Source organism: Bombus pyrosoma, linkage group LG4 (assembly GCF_014825855.1).
Source record: "Bombus pyrosoma isolate SC7728 linkage group LG4, ASM1482585v1, whole genome shotgun sequence".
In the NCBI taxonomy this organism is placed as follows: domain Eukaryota; kingdom Metazoa; phylum Arthropoda; class Insecta; order Hymenoptera; family Apidae; genus Bombus; species Bombus pyrosoma.
The window spans coordinates 8823146-8839852 of record NC_057773.1 but is presented as its reverse complement, the minus strand read 5'-3'; the positions used below and the strand labels follow the sequence as shown (position 1 = coordinate 8839852).

Here is a 16707-nt window from a genome sequence, read left to right as displayed (position 1 = left end):
ACATTAAATTATCATTAAAATATCCTTAATCGAGTATTGGCAGATGCTCTAGTTGACCATAAGGATTATAAATTTTGACTTTTCTGATCGACGATCTACGAGGAAAGATTGTACCATTGCATAAAGGGACAGTTTATCCGGTACACATATATGGTGGACATTTTCTGACATTATAAAATAGAATAGCGAAAAATAATATTTTATGACCTGCTTTTTGCTTACTTTTAAATACAAATATTATATGGCGTTGTTAAACTTCAAGTGGTCCGGCATTTTAAGGGAGGAACTATCGAATCCGGTATGGTCTAGTGGCTAGGATACCTGGCTTTCACCCAGGAGGCTCGGGTTCGATTCCCGGTACCGGAAATTTATTTTTGTTATTTTTTTACTTTAAATATTTATCAATTTTTTGTATGAATTTATATATTTACAATTATCATAAAAATTAAACTGATTTAATTAAAAAGAATTAAATCTTGAATTCTGATAATTAGAATTATTTATTTCTTTATTTCCTGCTTTCAAATGCGAAAATTTTATAAGGAAATCTTTCTTTTACTGTTATATCTAACTATTTACAATGAATTATCTATTCCTGTTTCTTGCGACAGAAATTACATATTTTAATCTTTGCCATTGATCGTTGGTTTAGAGAATTTCTGGTTCTAATTTCGATACTGGGGAGTTGCATTGCTAACAAAATACAATAGAGGAAAAAAAATATTGTCATTACCTTTACTTGGCCAACACATAGTGTCTTTGGTGGCTGATTGGCACGCACTACAAATTCAGGGCCAATGCATTGCGCTTTGTTGAAGGATCTAGTTGGACCACCTACTGTTCTGTATAGGCGGGATGGTGCTCTTTGTACAGCTTTACCGCGCCGAGCTCTGGGTCCATTCTTTACCAGATTCCTGAAACCAGTATTAGAAAAACATGTATTATAAATATATGCTACGTAACAAAATACGTTTCAAATAAATTCCTACTATACATTCAAAATGTCCAAAGTGCCCATACATAATGAAATAGACCAATCTATAAGATTAGAAAAAAAAAAAGAAATTACAATTAAACTACTGTACATTACTTTATCTCTCTCGTTGAAGTGGATCCCACTTCAAGTGTTACGCCACGTGGATTTCCAGAGGCCGTTATTCCTAACCGTCGCTCGTGGCATCGCAGTATCGCTTCGATCTATCGTAGACGAGAAGGCGTCATAGAATGAATGCCAATTCTCGATAGCACCGTCGAAAGTAGGTAACTGAATCTCTGGTAATTTAATTGCCGTCGGCTCGGCGACGTTGGGCGAATCGCGGCTTGGCGATTTCGACGACGATGATGCTGGTGCATCATCCATGAGAGTGTGTAAACAAACTACCAGATCGTAATAGATATCGGTTATCTCGGAAACGCGCGCGTCGTCCCGCTCGCCTAAATCTTCTAATTCATCTTGCAATGCTTTATACTGCTTCCACGTGTCGTCGAGCAATGAGTTATACGCCGTCAAAGAGGCCTTGTTCCGTCTGTTGGACTGTTCGTATTCGTCGAGTCGTTTTGATAAGGTCGTAAATCGACCGATTTGGAAGCCTCGTTTTCGATGCAAGGAGGTAATTTTATCTGCGCCTTCCATTGGTAGCGGATCGTATGACAATGTAATGAACGAGCTTACCTTGTGGTTGTGTATTCGGATGTCGCTCGTCACGGTGTGTGTCTCGACTGGCGTCTAAGACGTTTCCTTGCAGAAGTTGACCCTTTGTTTGTTGACGTGAGGATGCGTGGTTGCGTTCTTCAACCACCGAGTTATGCCTCTTCAAAATGACTGCCCTTGGCGTTACTTACTTCGCTGGAGTGGTAACACGTCCGTTGTTGTTTATATCGGATTCACGTGGCACTGTATGATAGAGGGTGTCACTGGTGTGCACTTTCACTCGACACGTGATCCGGCTCGAAGGACCAGAAAATGTTACGACCATTCGCGGAAAGACGCGATCGCGAGGAAAGCGCGTCAGCGGGAGGCGTAAATTATCGCTACGATTCAGAAAATCGACGCCGCGAATTAGTCGTTCCTCTGTGTCTGTTAAGATGACAGAGGTGGTTGGTTGAGATTAACACTGAATTAACAGAGTTAACAAAAATTATATAATCGACAATATATATATATATATATATATATATATATATATATATAAACAACAGGATATGATACGCCACAAATTACTTGACAGATGATACAATTAATTTGGTGTAATGATTCGACTCGACTTTACAATGTGTTTTGTATTCGGACGACTTGTAATTCGTTGTAGACGTTAGTGTTTTTCGTTTGGATCCTCGATCGATACTGATTGCCCTTCGATGGGCCCTTTGTGTTTCATGGGAGACGATCCCCACCATGCTCGGGTCACGCCACCGATCACGCCACTGATCACGCGTGTCACCTTATGAGTGTTTGAAATAACGAAACGAATCGACGTTTCTCGAACTCGCTCTGTTTGATGTTGGCTGCTACATTGTATGTGTTGAGCTACTTGAGACGGTTCGCTCGCGATACTGCGATGCCACGAGCGACGGTTAGGAATAACGGCCTCTGGAAATCCACGTGGCGTAACATCAAGGAAAACTCCACATCTTTCCTAAAATTTAGTTTTCTTAATCCTCGAAGCCATTGAATATTGTTTAGCACTACATCAATTCGAAGGGCCTCTCAGCCTGATAGTTTTCTAGGAACATGCCTTGCACAGATTATGCAACGGGGTACAGACAGGCCACTTTTAATATAATTATAATTTTACGTGATGTAACAGAGAAATGCCCAGTGCACTTATGTTCAATTGTCTCCCGTGGCTTTTTGACGGTTCCACACCGACATCCGCGTCAAGAGATTAAAACTCTCAAAAACTGAACAATCCCGTCTTCACCTCGATTCACCCGCGACACCGTTTCAGAAAATCCACAATCAATGAGCACTCTTGGCTCATTGACTTTTTACAGTATGATCGTTCCTGTTTCCGCCTGAAAAACGTCACACCACCCTTTGAGCTTTGCTTTGAGCCTCGACGGTCTTATAAATCTTCGAGGGTGGCCTGTTCCGAGGTTGCGACCCAGATCGCATGAAAGCATATATTAACACGGACTCGCGATTCCGGGACAAACTTAATAATGCGACTGGAAGGGGATATTCGAACGACTGTTCGACTGCCGCGTTCCAATTTAACGTCCTGTCTTAGCACGAAGATTGATGAAATTCCGACGCGTTAACGCTGGCCGGTTATAAATTTTAGACCTAGCCGGCTCGATTCACGATTACCTCGTACCTCTCACTCTCTCTCTCTCTCTCTCTCTCTCTCTCTCTCTCTCTCTCGTTTTTCTACGAGAACGCTTTTCAGCACAACGTAGTTTGTCGAGTCGCGAACAAAATTGAGGAGCACACACGGTGTGGAGGTTGATATGAAGGCTTGGAGGGATGTTGAGGGTTGTTCTGTTTGGAATTGTTATAGACAGGACGGGAAGAAGTTTTGTTCGGTAGTTGGAGGTTCGCTAGGGTACTCCGAATACGCCTTTTGTGGTATTTAATCGCTGATGCTTTTGTGGGGAAGAGTAAACATAGGGTAGGAATGGAATGGTTCGATCGAATAAGAGATGACGCTTTATGTAAGGTGTACTTTAGAAGAAAGCTTGAATACGGAAATTACTTTTTTAAAGAATGTAGCTTTAGAACATCGAGTTACAAAGCAAACAGTTATTTGTTATAAGATATTATATATAGATAATTGATATAAGGTTTATTTACATACGAACTATGTAATACGTATATAATAAAATATAGTTTGAGTTATAACTTTTTTCGCGTATTGTTACAAATACTAATCGTAGTATATCTATTAAATGTTAAATATCTATTAAAATTCCCAATGTTTATTTTTTTATCTATTCAATACACCTATTCAATCTTGTGTATCTGATTTACCATCGAAAAATATTAATTCTTCTATAAAGTGTGTTTAAGTCATTTTCGTTTGTTAAATCTCTCTTACTGGAAGTTATCCAATGAGGCAAAACCTTCATAACTCGAAGGTTTTAGCTCTTCCCTTGAGACTCGAGACACCGATGTTTAATTGTAGCATAATTACCATAATCAGCATAGAAAGTAACAGCAATAACGAAGGAACTTACCTAGGCGGTTTCGCTGGTGGTTCCGACTTGCTGCTCTCTACGTCGGAGAATGGCGCCTTCTTCAATGTGGTGATTATTCGAGGAGGCTTCGGTGGCCCCTGAACACTTCTGACTCTCATGGAAGACACTGGATTTTGTTGTTGCACTGTCTGTTCCTCCTTCCCCCTGCCGGCCAGACATCTGTGATCACTCGTTTTCACGCTCTGCTCTGGCATTCGCTCGAAATCACTGTCTTGCTGATCCCTGCTAGGAAGCTGAGGATTTGAGTGTTGCCTTTGCAACGTCGGATTCACGCGTCCTGTAGATCTTCCATAAACCTCCTCTAGTTCCCGTTCTGTCGACGACGTCGGTATGTCTGGTTGAGAATATCCGGCCGCAGATGGTCGCCTACGTAACAAATTACATCCAAATTTGGATTTTTCTATATCTTTCAATTTTATTATATTTCCTATTTTCTTTTAAATTACACGAATCTTTTAACCTAAATAGTCAAGTTACACTTTTCTCTTGCACGAAACCATTGGTCTTTTTTTAAACAAGAGTAGCCTCAGCATAAAAAAACACATTCTCGTTATTCTCGTTCGCTGTTATAATATACAATATATTTTATTACATTCAATGTATTTTATATACATTATAATATATAATATATAATATGAAGAACATGTCATGCATGTGGCAATAGTATTTATAACGGCGAAAGGCATATCTTATTAGCAAAATTTTTGTTCGGATAATACAACGTTCAGAGAAAGGCTCCACTGTGTTCATAAAAAGTTTCTATAATATTAAGCGTTCAAATACTTTCGCGAGCAACTGTATCTTCCTCCTCAACCGTTATCTCCTCTAAAAGCAACTGTAACGAGAGTGTGCTTTTCAGGACAAGGTAGTAAATCACCGGGATCATTATAAAAAACAGCCATAAAAGTGAGAGAAGAAGAAAGGAAAGAAATACTACCTTGCTATCGTTGTAGCTGTGTACACATCCTCGTTACGATGTCCGACAGGTGGCTTCACGGACAGTCCGTTTACTCTGACGTCTTGCGAGCTCAGGAAAGGTTTAACGGGCAACGCGTAAATAGGGTCGCTATAAACGTTTCCTCCGGGGTTGCTTTCACTGACGATGGTCGACGCTAAGTTGCCACTGCTCCTGGTATGCTGTAGCCTCGTATAAATTGGCTGTGAATACGTTCTCGAGTGATGATGGCGGCGTTGATGCTGAATCGCTGGACCAACGTTACGTCCACTCGTTTGGACGTTCAATTGCGACTGAAACTGTGTTCTCTGATCTTCCGCTTCCTGGCGTCGATTCGGTTGTAATTGCTGGCCACACAGACTCGTTAAATTCGGATGCGAATGCGAATTTCGCGATTGAAGCTTGAAGAGGGCGCCCTTTGCAGGATGATGATGATGATAATGGTGAACTTTTGGTATATGAACCTGTTGAGGTACTTCTTGGATCTGAAGATGTTGATGAGGTTGATATCGAGTTGGAGAACGTTGTTGACTTGGACGAGGAGGATTATACTGATTGGTAGAACGATATTGACGATCTTGTTGTTGATGAAGATTTTTGGCTTGACTGTGCATGGATTGAAGAGGATCAGACTGCTGAGATGGTTGTTGGTGATGGTGAGGGTGACTGGTCTGACGACGATTGTGCTCTGTAAGGTCTGAAGGGTTTCGGAGGGGAGGGACAGGGTTTAGGTGTTGATATGTAATGCGTTTACGAGCTGTGTATTGAGGCGACTTGACCACCTCACGGTACATATCCATTACGATATGGGTGAAAGGTTTGGACTGTAAACGAGTGCGGCAGTACTCGGAGATCACCTGAAAAATATAAAAAAATAAATAGAGTTAGGATAATCAGTATCAGTTCTATACAAAGAAAGACTAATCAGGTTAGATTGAACCACCAATGAATTGCCAAATATTATTATTTTCTTCATAAGATTTTGAGTTTTAAAGGACGACAAGTGTTTTCCTGTGTCAAGTTTAGGATGGTAGTAAATTGTAGGATTGATAATTGTCTCTAAGGTATAACAAAAACACATATAAAGAGAAATATCAGAAATCTTAGAAAGCAAGTCTGATGTTTCTAATGTTAAGTTAAATATATTGTGCCTTTTTTGTCAAACTCAATCATACTACATAGGTAATGTTCAATTCTCAATGAACGAGTGACTTTATTTATAATATATAGCTAATGATTTTATTTATTGCAAACATGTGGCACATGCATATATACAATAAAAGAATATGGCATAAAATATAGTGCCACATCATAGCATTATTTACCAAATGTCCAGCTGGACAAATTATAAGATACAAATTAAATAAATAAAAGGAAGGGAAGAATATAGGATGACACATGCACAATACTGTAATCTTTGTCTCTATCTTTCAATTTATAGAAAACAGAATAGAAAGACATACAAAAATGAGAAAGAATCTACGGTCCCGAGGAAGACTTTCTTGGACAGGTTCTCAGGAAAATTAAAATAAATCAACCTTATTCCAAAATATTCTAAATCATCTTAGATCTCTAAACTGTGCGTGCCATCAGAATCATGGAATACATGGAACGAAGTTTATTGATCAAGGCTCGCCACTATCATTCGCTATCACAAGGTGAAACTCAGGTAAATAGAACTAGTTAGGAATTCACAACTGGGACAAAACTATTGGATCAGAGGCTCTAATAGGTTTCGAAGTTGTCGCAAAACGATACTATTAGGTACATCTCTCAGTCTCACGGTCTTAATGAAATTGCACACACGCGTTTACCGTGTTGCACGAGTATCCTGATTATGATACGATTTCGAAATTGCCGCCACTCTGCCAGACAATCTACTAGTTTTAGGGGAACAATGGCCCCAAGAAATTCCGTAGACTCGATGATCCATGATATCAACGGGGAAGCGGTTCGCAAGTCCGACCTATTATCGCTTCATTGTACTCCTATTCTGCGACGACAAAAGCCAACTCTTGGATACGTGGCTGTCTATGGAAGACAATGCCCCGGAAAGACGGTGTCGAAAGGGGCTTCTTTTTATTTTTTCGTGCGTTTATCCGCAGTTCTTAACCGATCGAAAGCGGTTTTGCGTTTAGATTTTCTTAATATTACTTTAAATTGAATGGCACGAAGAGAAAATATTCAACCGTTTAACAGTGTAACGAGATGACAAATATTTAAGAATAAACGATTCAGAAAATAATTGTCTCTCTGTTTTCAAGATTTCCTGCGTCAGATATAGAAAATATACATTTTCAATCTCTTATAGGAAATAAATATTAATAATTGTAATTTTAAGCCGAGTTTTTCTCGAGTTACGCTTTTAAAGAATTAATAACAATTATATGCGATATTTAAAACCGCTTCTAATTCATTGTAATGCCTGTTGCGACTGTAAATAGTCAATAAAGAAGATTTAAGCGTTATTGTTGCTTGTCGATACCAAAACCTTCGTCAAAATACTGTGATCCCTATAGAAACTATAAAAACAGAAAATATTGCGTCTTATTTAGTTCTCACATGAAAATTCCAAGTATCCAACAAAACAAATGTCCTTCTTAACATCAAATTAATTCACCTCATTGTCAATTGCAGTTAATCTTTGGAGGAAATATATTTTCCAAATTCAAAAACGTAATATCATATGCGACTTTGAATTTTGCAATAATCTATTACGGTGGCTCAGTTTTCCAAGTTATAAATGTGCTAGATTGTTTCCATCACATACATTTTTTCTCCTGGATCGCAAAGATCAATCTTTCTTGGTAATTTGAACCGCGAGGTCGATCGAGTCCTCCGAGCGGATGATTCATCGCCAGCCGAGGAATCCTCGTTAAAATTGGTGGCGGCGGGTTAAGTTCGCGCCCCTGTGTGCCTCAGGATTTCATCAATTTCGCGGTCTATTCAGGTGCAAACAATGAATTACGGTCAGCTGAACGAATGGCTTTATTAAAAGTGGCCAGCTTCCACGGAATAGGCAGCGTTAATCTATTGTCCATTCAAGACGATTTATTTTTACCCCTTTAACAACATACTAAGGGGCTGGCACGACCGTTTTCGCCGTTTTTGAATTACTGATTCAAAGTACTTGAAGAAATTTATAGTGAGTGTTTTATACAAAACGGGGACGTTATAAAACTAATGAAAAATGCTTTAACTTTTTATTATTTGATATACATAGAATTGAGTTATAGTCAGTTTTATATTCGAGTAGTAGTTGATGATACATCGAGATTAAACGATTGAATGAATGACTGATAAATTAAAAATAAAAATCGAGATTAATGGTGAACTGTCTCCATACAATGCTACAGGAACAGGATAGGGCTTTTAAGAAACATTTAAGAAAATTGTATGGTACGAGAATCTAAGGTTGGCACTCGGACCGTATTTATTTGTGCCTGATGATTAAAAGGAAAACATCTTATTGACCTCACTAAAGAAATAAAATAGTCAAACTCGAAGATGGTATCCCGCTGGGGGTAGCCATCCACATGTTATTTGGCAATTAAATTAGAAAAATTTACCAAATGTCCAGCTGGACAAATTGTAAAGTACAAATTAAATAATAAAAAGAAAAAGAAATTTGCACATGAGTCTCTCACACCAATCTCATATTATCCAGTATTCAACGTTTGAGAAAAGAAATCATATTTTCATGAATTAATTTATCGCAAGGAGATACCGTCAATAATTGTAAATTCGAAGAAACAATTTTTTAAATTATGTTCGTAATTGCCGTTTCTCTATAAAATTGATCATCATGGTGTTTTGAGCGACGCATACGACCTTTGAATTGGAGCGCTCAAGAATATTTTTACACTTTTAAATGAGAATGATATGCATTGTAGAGTACATCTATTTAAGTATTTGCATATTGTTCGGAGATAAAAGTGGCTGTAATTCAAAAAGAAAGCCAAATAGGACACATATTTAGTTTTTTTTTAATTTCGTTTTTATATGAATCTTTTTATGTTTCCTATCTATTTTGGAAATAGGTGCTACATATAATGAAACAGTGTGTGCAATAGGGACAAGATATATCTGTAGAAGGATTGCGGAAAGACGAAAATGTCATAAAATGGAATTAAATGGTCTTATAATTTGAGGCTATACATATGTCTTCCTATATAATCTAAATGTAGGTTTATACACGATAGAATTAGAAAGTACAGTTAAATTATTTCTAAAGTAGATTCTCATATATTCGAAGATAAATAATTTATATTTTGTACTGTTAGAACACAATGTATATTTCACCATATATATGACACTTTATGAAACTGAAACTAAAAGAATATTTAAGATTTCATTACAGATCGTCATAAATAATCAAGATATTTATCTGATTGTTTTATATTTCCCAAATTTGAAAATAGTTATGAACATCTTTCAAAACGTAGATTTAATACTCGGAGAAGATTAAAAACAGCCTTTTATCTACCTAGGCAATCTTTCAATGCATAAATTAAATTATAAGAAATATCACGAAGAAAAGCAAAACTACGTGAAGAAACTATAATAGCTTCCTTCTAAAAATCTGCGATTACCAAAATCAATCATTCTTATAAAATTATTTTATATTAATAACGAAACTATTTAGTAAAATTACTTTGGAAACGCTATATCTAGTCGAAGTTGTATTTAAACACACGCGTTTCACGCGCACAAAACCAAATGGTCGAATTTAATTATTTTCGTCTCCCTCTACTATTCTTTAAAACGAAAGGTCATAGATTACTGAAATTCCCCACACCATCATTGAATAGCTAGGTGTTAGGTATTAAGCTGGCAGAGTCGGCTCGACCCACTCGCCTCCTCCACTATGTTCGCGCGACATATAATTGAATTAAAGCTGCCCTCGAATGTCCGCCTTCGCAAGCGCTCAAGTGCTCTTTGCGATCGCAGAGAGTTCGCCATATACCGATCGACGGATCGCCCTGGCCTTCACGGCTCCGATATTAATGAAATTTGTATCGGCAATGCGCGATGATAGCAGTCAGACGCGATCGACCTAATTGCATAATCTGTAACCCTTTACGATGACGCCACTCGATCGAGTAGCTTTTCGCATAGTTAGATAAGATTAAAACGAAATTAACGAGGACAGAGGTAAAAACGAAGAAAGAGATGTACGAATAGTTGCAGGTGATTAAGCAGGATCTTTTGCTGGAGAAAATGGAAGACGATTTATGTATATGTAGCAGCGAAGTTGTGAGAATAAAAATTAATTGCTAAAGGCTGTTGTGGGTGAAACTTCGCGCAATGTTATTTCTAACAATTGTAGCGAGATTTTAAGAACTAAAGAGTGTAATGTAATGTAGAAATTCTGTTTGGAAAACTTTCTATTAGATCCGATGGCTTGGAGTTAGCTTTCACGAGATATGTTCTTTAGATATCATAGTTTGTTTCAAGTATCGTTATCAAGCAGTAGAATTACAGTAGACTTATGTCAGAGTGTTTGTTTTTTTTTCAGAAGACCTAAGGTAATAATAACAATCAATAAATAATTAAACGAACGATTAAGGAGCAAACTACTCTACTTTATCAATTTGATATTTACCACTTCATGACAGATTTATAAAATCAATTTAGATGAAATTAAATTAATTTCGTAACACGTTCAAATTCAATGCTCGATAAGCTGAATATCGTTGTAATATCAATCTGTGAGATGTTCATGTTTTATCTTAATAACGTTTGATTGTTAAGTACATGTTACTATGATTTCTAAATATCTATTAATTTATTATTCAAGTATCTCTGACACATTCCGTTATTATATAAATAACAACTATCGTTGATTTTTGACTAAGTAAAATTAATAGAATTAGTAAAAAGATAAGTTTACAAACAGAATGCAATAGTAAAAATGATGAATCATTTACGTAGAGGGAATAATCCATCTGTTGGTAAACAGTCCTGTTCTCATTGATACACGTTACCCCATACACGTAGTGTCAACAAATAAATGGTTTGCTCACTTAATTATAACTTCGTGTTTGATCGTAATTATTGTATTGTTCGGAGGCAAAATATTTATTTCAATTAATACTGAACTATACTATAATGATATTACACAAATACTATTCATTCATTTTAGTTATATATCTCGATAATGTATCTATTTTTAGAAGTAATACGAGATGGGTAGAATTTAACTGGTTTTCAAATATTTGACATCGATACACGAAATAATATAAACAGAACGTAATATACAGAAATGTTTATTTCCAATTAAAGGTGGACGAACCTTGTATGATAACAAATATTTGTTAATATGATACTTTCAAAGTAAGTCAATATTTTTGTCTAAATCACCGATAATAAAGTCTCTGATCCAAAGAAATAACATTAAAGATCGCGCTAAAATTACAATGTATCTTTCACTTGGAATTTCTCATTTTCTAAAAGAATAAAAAATTAGACTTTCCATGTTGGAATATTTTATTTGTAAGAATCGAATTATAGTTTCCAAAATGGATTAAAATAAGATATAGGACACCGCACAGGAGATTAAAAACAAAGAAAGTTCTCGCTCTTTAAAAAAAGATTTATCATCTCGCTCGTTATACCACTGATTCATTTATCAAAACTCAAGGACGCTCGAAACTTTCCGCCTCGTGTTTCGCGAAACTACCCCGTTGCATCGCAGATAAGCTTCGCCCAGCGTATACCGCAGAATCCTTCTTCTTTGCATAAAATTATGCAAACGTTACAAATCGCCCTACGTGCGTTTCACGATTCGTCGAAACGGACAACAAGAACCTCGAGTCGAAGTTTCGGCTGGATAGGATAACCGGTGAATTTCAATAACACCAGACCCCCCTGCGTTTTATAGCTACCAGATTGCATTGTTATTCTCGCCGCCAGCCATTTTCCTCTTGTTTGTAACGCGCGTATGCATGCATCCGATTCAACTCCGATGCAGCTGCTTCTTCAACCACGTTCGCGATTCACAACGTCTCGCCCGTTGCTCTTGGCCATGACACGAAAATTAATTTTCGACCTTACAAAAACGGCGAATAAATCGCATTCGTAATTATGATGTGTCCCCTGAATCACGTTGCACGACAAAACCTGATATAATGGATCGTGTATTCACAGTGAGACGTGACTCAGTGACAGAGTTAAGCGATCTTTCGTACACAGTGGCTAAGTAAAATAATTTGTACACTATTGCATCTATTATTGTATTTATATGGTAACTAGTTAGATCCAAGTACAATAAGTTTCGTATCATTTAGAAAACGCTCCAACTTAAACATGTAGAGTAAAATAATGCTATATAAAGCCATATTAAAACCTGTTTGGGATCCAACTATGGTGAACAGTGAGTAATTCCAACATAGAAATTCTCCAACGATTCCAATCAAAAACTCTGAGATCCTTAATAGATGCTTGGTATGTTATCAACGAAACAATACATCGCGGCTTTAAGATATCCACAGTTAAAGAAGAAATATCCAAGTTTAGGAACAGATATAATATAAGAGTTAACAACCACCAAAACTCATTAGTTATCCAATTAGTTGAGACGACGGATCAGATCCGCAGACTAAAAAGACAATACCCTTTAGATTGAAGCATTAGATTTAATTGGAATCAAACGTATTATAAACTCTTATAATCCAAGTTACAGTACCGCGCCAAAATAATTTACTTATAATTCTCAATGAGAATTGATTGTAAAAATAAAATACCAAATAAAAAAAAAATTTAGCAGTAAATACTATTAAATACGTGTCTTTTTTCTAGCTTATTATTTTTTTTTCAACCCCATATCAGAAAAATAAATAATATTGAAAGCAAAGGATTATTAATAGGAATTATACACTTTTACACAACTATACAAATTTCATAATTGTATTTAGAAAAAGTTATCAGATACGTAGAAAGTAAAGAAGAAACGTTTCTTTTTATTCCTCTGGCTACGTTACATCGGTTTTCATATGAAGGCAAACTCACTTTTCATATGAAAGGATTTAAGAAACGAGGATGCAAGCAGTCGATCTTCACAAAAGATCTCGAGTACAGGAAAGGAAAGAGCAAAGCAAAAAACAATTTCAGCTAGATTTACAGACTTACGTCTAGCAGATTCATCAAGGAAGCTCGTCTTCGTGGATCGGGTTCCGTCATGGCGGCTAAAACGGACTGAAGTGCCGACGAGGGTGAAACGGAAACCGTTCCTGTCAGTGCAGCGACTCTCGGGGTCGTGTCCAATAATGCCCTTCCCAGCGAGTACATCCACATCTGAAAGCACCGGAATTCCATGTGAAGCTTACCTCATAATGCTGTTCAAGAGATAAAAGGAGAAAACTGAATATTATACAGTTTTGCAGGTTACACCGGGCTAAGCTAGATGAAGTCTGACAAATAAATAGTTTTGAAAATGTATGTGACTAATATCAGAAAATAATGTCGACTTTCGAACGGAGAATATATAAACGTGGAAGCATATGACGATTTTAATGACCATAGTCATTTACAAATTCATCTAACATTCCTTATACTTAAATAATTAAAAGTATAGATAAAGAAAGTTTATCTATACTTTTATATTATAAGTTTTGGAGTTTTGGTCAGTTTAATCCTTTAACATGAACTCTGTTCTCTTTGGTTAAAATATCTTATCTACCGTTTCGAAAGTGAAAAAGAGCAGAAGTTTTATCATCCTCTTTATTTCGTTTCACACAATCTAAAATATTTGGACATTATTTTGCAACAATCTGTATAACTTGACTTTATTTCAAAGATTACGAAACACTTGAAACTTCAAACATTACAACATATTGCGAAACATGATAAAATGCTGACTGTGATATTTCAGCTGTATAATAACTATAACATTCACTGTTTGAAAAACTGCTGCCAAAATATTCCCTTCTAGTGTCTCGTCGTAAAACAGCCATCAAATTTTATTCTTCGTGAAAATGATCATGGAACTGAGATAAGAGGATGATCGTAAAACACAACAGCGATTTCTATCTGCGAAAAATAGAATTCCCAGCCCATGTTGCATCTTTTGTAACACGCACGTAATCAACGTTGGATATTCCACGCGCACAGATTCCCATAAACATGCTATGTAGCGAGGATGGTATTGGTATAGACCCGTACTTTTCGTCGTTCTCGCGATGAAATTGCAAGCAATTGCGAATTCGTTTCCGCGTGATAACGAGCTGGCTTCGTCGTTTCTACCGATACGAAATGTCTTTCGTTATACTTGACCTCGCGTATTTTTAATTACTTTTGACTTGATAAGACTATCGGATTATCAGAGATCCTGTTTTTTGTCAGATTTCTGTAAGATTAAATAAGGGATAATCTTTGACAGTAAAAGGTTCTTGAGGGAAAGGAGGTTTAGGATGGGATTAAGTCGCTTGGGGAAATATACTGATCAATAGACTGCGCGTATTTTCGCAACTAGAATCAAACAAACGATAAACACTTATTATTAAACACGACATAGAACCACGCCAGAATAATTTACTTATAATTCTCAATAAGAATTGGTTGTAAAATTCTTCCAAAAAAAAAAAAAAGAAAAAAAAGAAAAGTATTTTCGCAAGTCTATATCTTTAGGAACACAAACGCAGAGATAGAAATTGATGTAATAGGATTTTGATTATCCGAAGTAATTAATTACAGGAGAACCAGGTAATTAAACTTTTTCGATAATTAAACGTAAATTTGGACTGCATTTTACATGGAGAGTGATAATTGACTGCACTTATACGTCTGTACAAGTCATGTTCTTTTTGGTTTCGTAATTTAGCTTCGCAATCTTTCTAGATTGACAAAAAATTATAAATTTTTTGTGTAAATGAATAGTTCCCCAGGATTATTTTCTTTTGTGCTTTGTACCATTTGTTCGATTTTTTTTTATTGCTATGAATGCTTCTAACTGCATTATGCTTACTATATTGAACACTGCTTACAGAAACGAAATTAATTCTGTCAATGATTTCTTCATCACTTCTATATCCAATGATGAACTGAGAGCTATAAACCGAGTGAAGAATATATATACAAGGAGTATGATAATCAAACTTTTGAATGTAAAAAGAAATATGTATTATATACTTTATATATTAAATATGTATTAGAGGAAAAGCTTTACTTTAAATATTTTACAGATTGTGCTCTTCATATACAGATATGTATGTGCGAATAGAATAGAGATTGCACTACAGCTTAAAATTCTGCAAAGTCTGTGAAAAGAATGTGTTACCATATGTTTCCAAAGTGGAGAATGTTTCTCTTGTATACCACATCAGCATGTTCTTTTATGGAAAGTTCACTGGAGAAAGAGGAAGTTGCCAAGTGCTAACTATTGAAAAGATCACGTGCAAGGAAAGTTGTTTTGGTATGAAAGACAGTTCACGAGCGTGGCTGATTTTAAGCCTTTGCACTCGACGACAATTTCAGTCGGGCGGAGCAACAACTCGAGATGATTTTGAACGTATGCGACGAGTATTTTGTAGGTAAAATACAAACATATAATGTCCTTGTGCACCGGCTATTTTATTCAATAACACTGTGTACAGGTGCAATGGAATTCTAGTGGATACTGGAAGGTTCGGTCTTATCAATGTTCGTGTTGTAAGACTGCCATAATAAGGCAGAATCCCACAGATTAGAATCTGCTAATGTGCAGATTCGAATAGCCCATTTTGTTGGTATTTTCGGGTTATACCTGATAAACGAAATTCGACCTTCGTCGTCGAGAGTCGTTTCTGGAGTGCAAAGTTTGAAGTTGCATACAAAGAGCAGGATAACTGAGGAAACTATACAAGTGCGGTAAAACTATCCGAGAGACCTTCAGCTGCAGCTGTATCATCTGGTGCTTGTACACACTACGCAGCAAAAATGAACGGGAAGAGAAATAAAAAAAGATCTAAACAACTGTCTTTAAAAGATAAGACTTGCAGCGGGTAGGAAATACTCTTTTTTTTGTACTTTCCATCATGTTTATGTTAAACGCAAGCTTCATATCTATGACAAAGCACATGTTACTTTTAAATCGCATTTATGAAATTATTTAATGTAACGATGTAAAAAATATCCCAGATAAACTAAAAATGCTTTCAAATAAAAAAAAGAAGACTAAAAAGAAAACACTCCATCGACCTCACTAAAGAAATAAAATGGACAAACTCAAAGATTGTATCTCGCTGGGATTAGCCATCCACATGTTATTTAGCAATAAAGCTAGACAAATTTACCAAATGTCCAGCTGGACAAATTGTAAAGTACAAATTAAATAATAATAAAAAAAAAAAAAATAGAAAAAATCTAGGGAAGTCTCTTATAATCTTCACACGAGATATAAACCTTCAACGATTAATCCAACTAATACAAAAATGGTGAACTATGAATCATCCTACAATATAAAATTATATAATATCTATATTTATCTCATATAAACATTAAACATATATTTCGTATATTTCATTATACATATTAAATAATCGGCATATTATATACTATCTTAATAATACACAATTATG

General features: G+C 36.1%; 1 protein-coding gene and 1 non-coding gene across 7 annotated transcripts in view; one reads left to right on the top strand and one right to left on the bottom strand.

The window, feature by feature from the left end:
- Positions 1-16707, bottom strand: part of LOC122567188 — a 143789-nt gene that overhangs the window by 12201 nt on the left and 114881 nt on the right. For all 6 annotated transcript variants that reach the window (XM_043725497.1, XM_043725496.1, XM_043725501.1 and 3 more), the window contains 4 exons: positions 13283-13447; positions 5135-6009; positions 4177-4563; positions 734-914 (listed from right to left, as the gene is read on the bottom strand). In XM_043725497.1, coding sequence (XP_043581432.1) covers positions 734-914; positions 4177-4563; positions 5135-6009; positions 13283-13447 — 1608 coding nt within the window. The remainder of the gene's footprint in view (positions 1-733; positions 915-4176; positions 4564-5134; positions 6010-13282; positions 13448-16707) is intronic.
- Positions 295-366, top strand: Trnae-uuc. Its single transcript has one exon. It is a non-coding gene; the product is annotated as a tRNA-Glu (tRNA).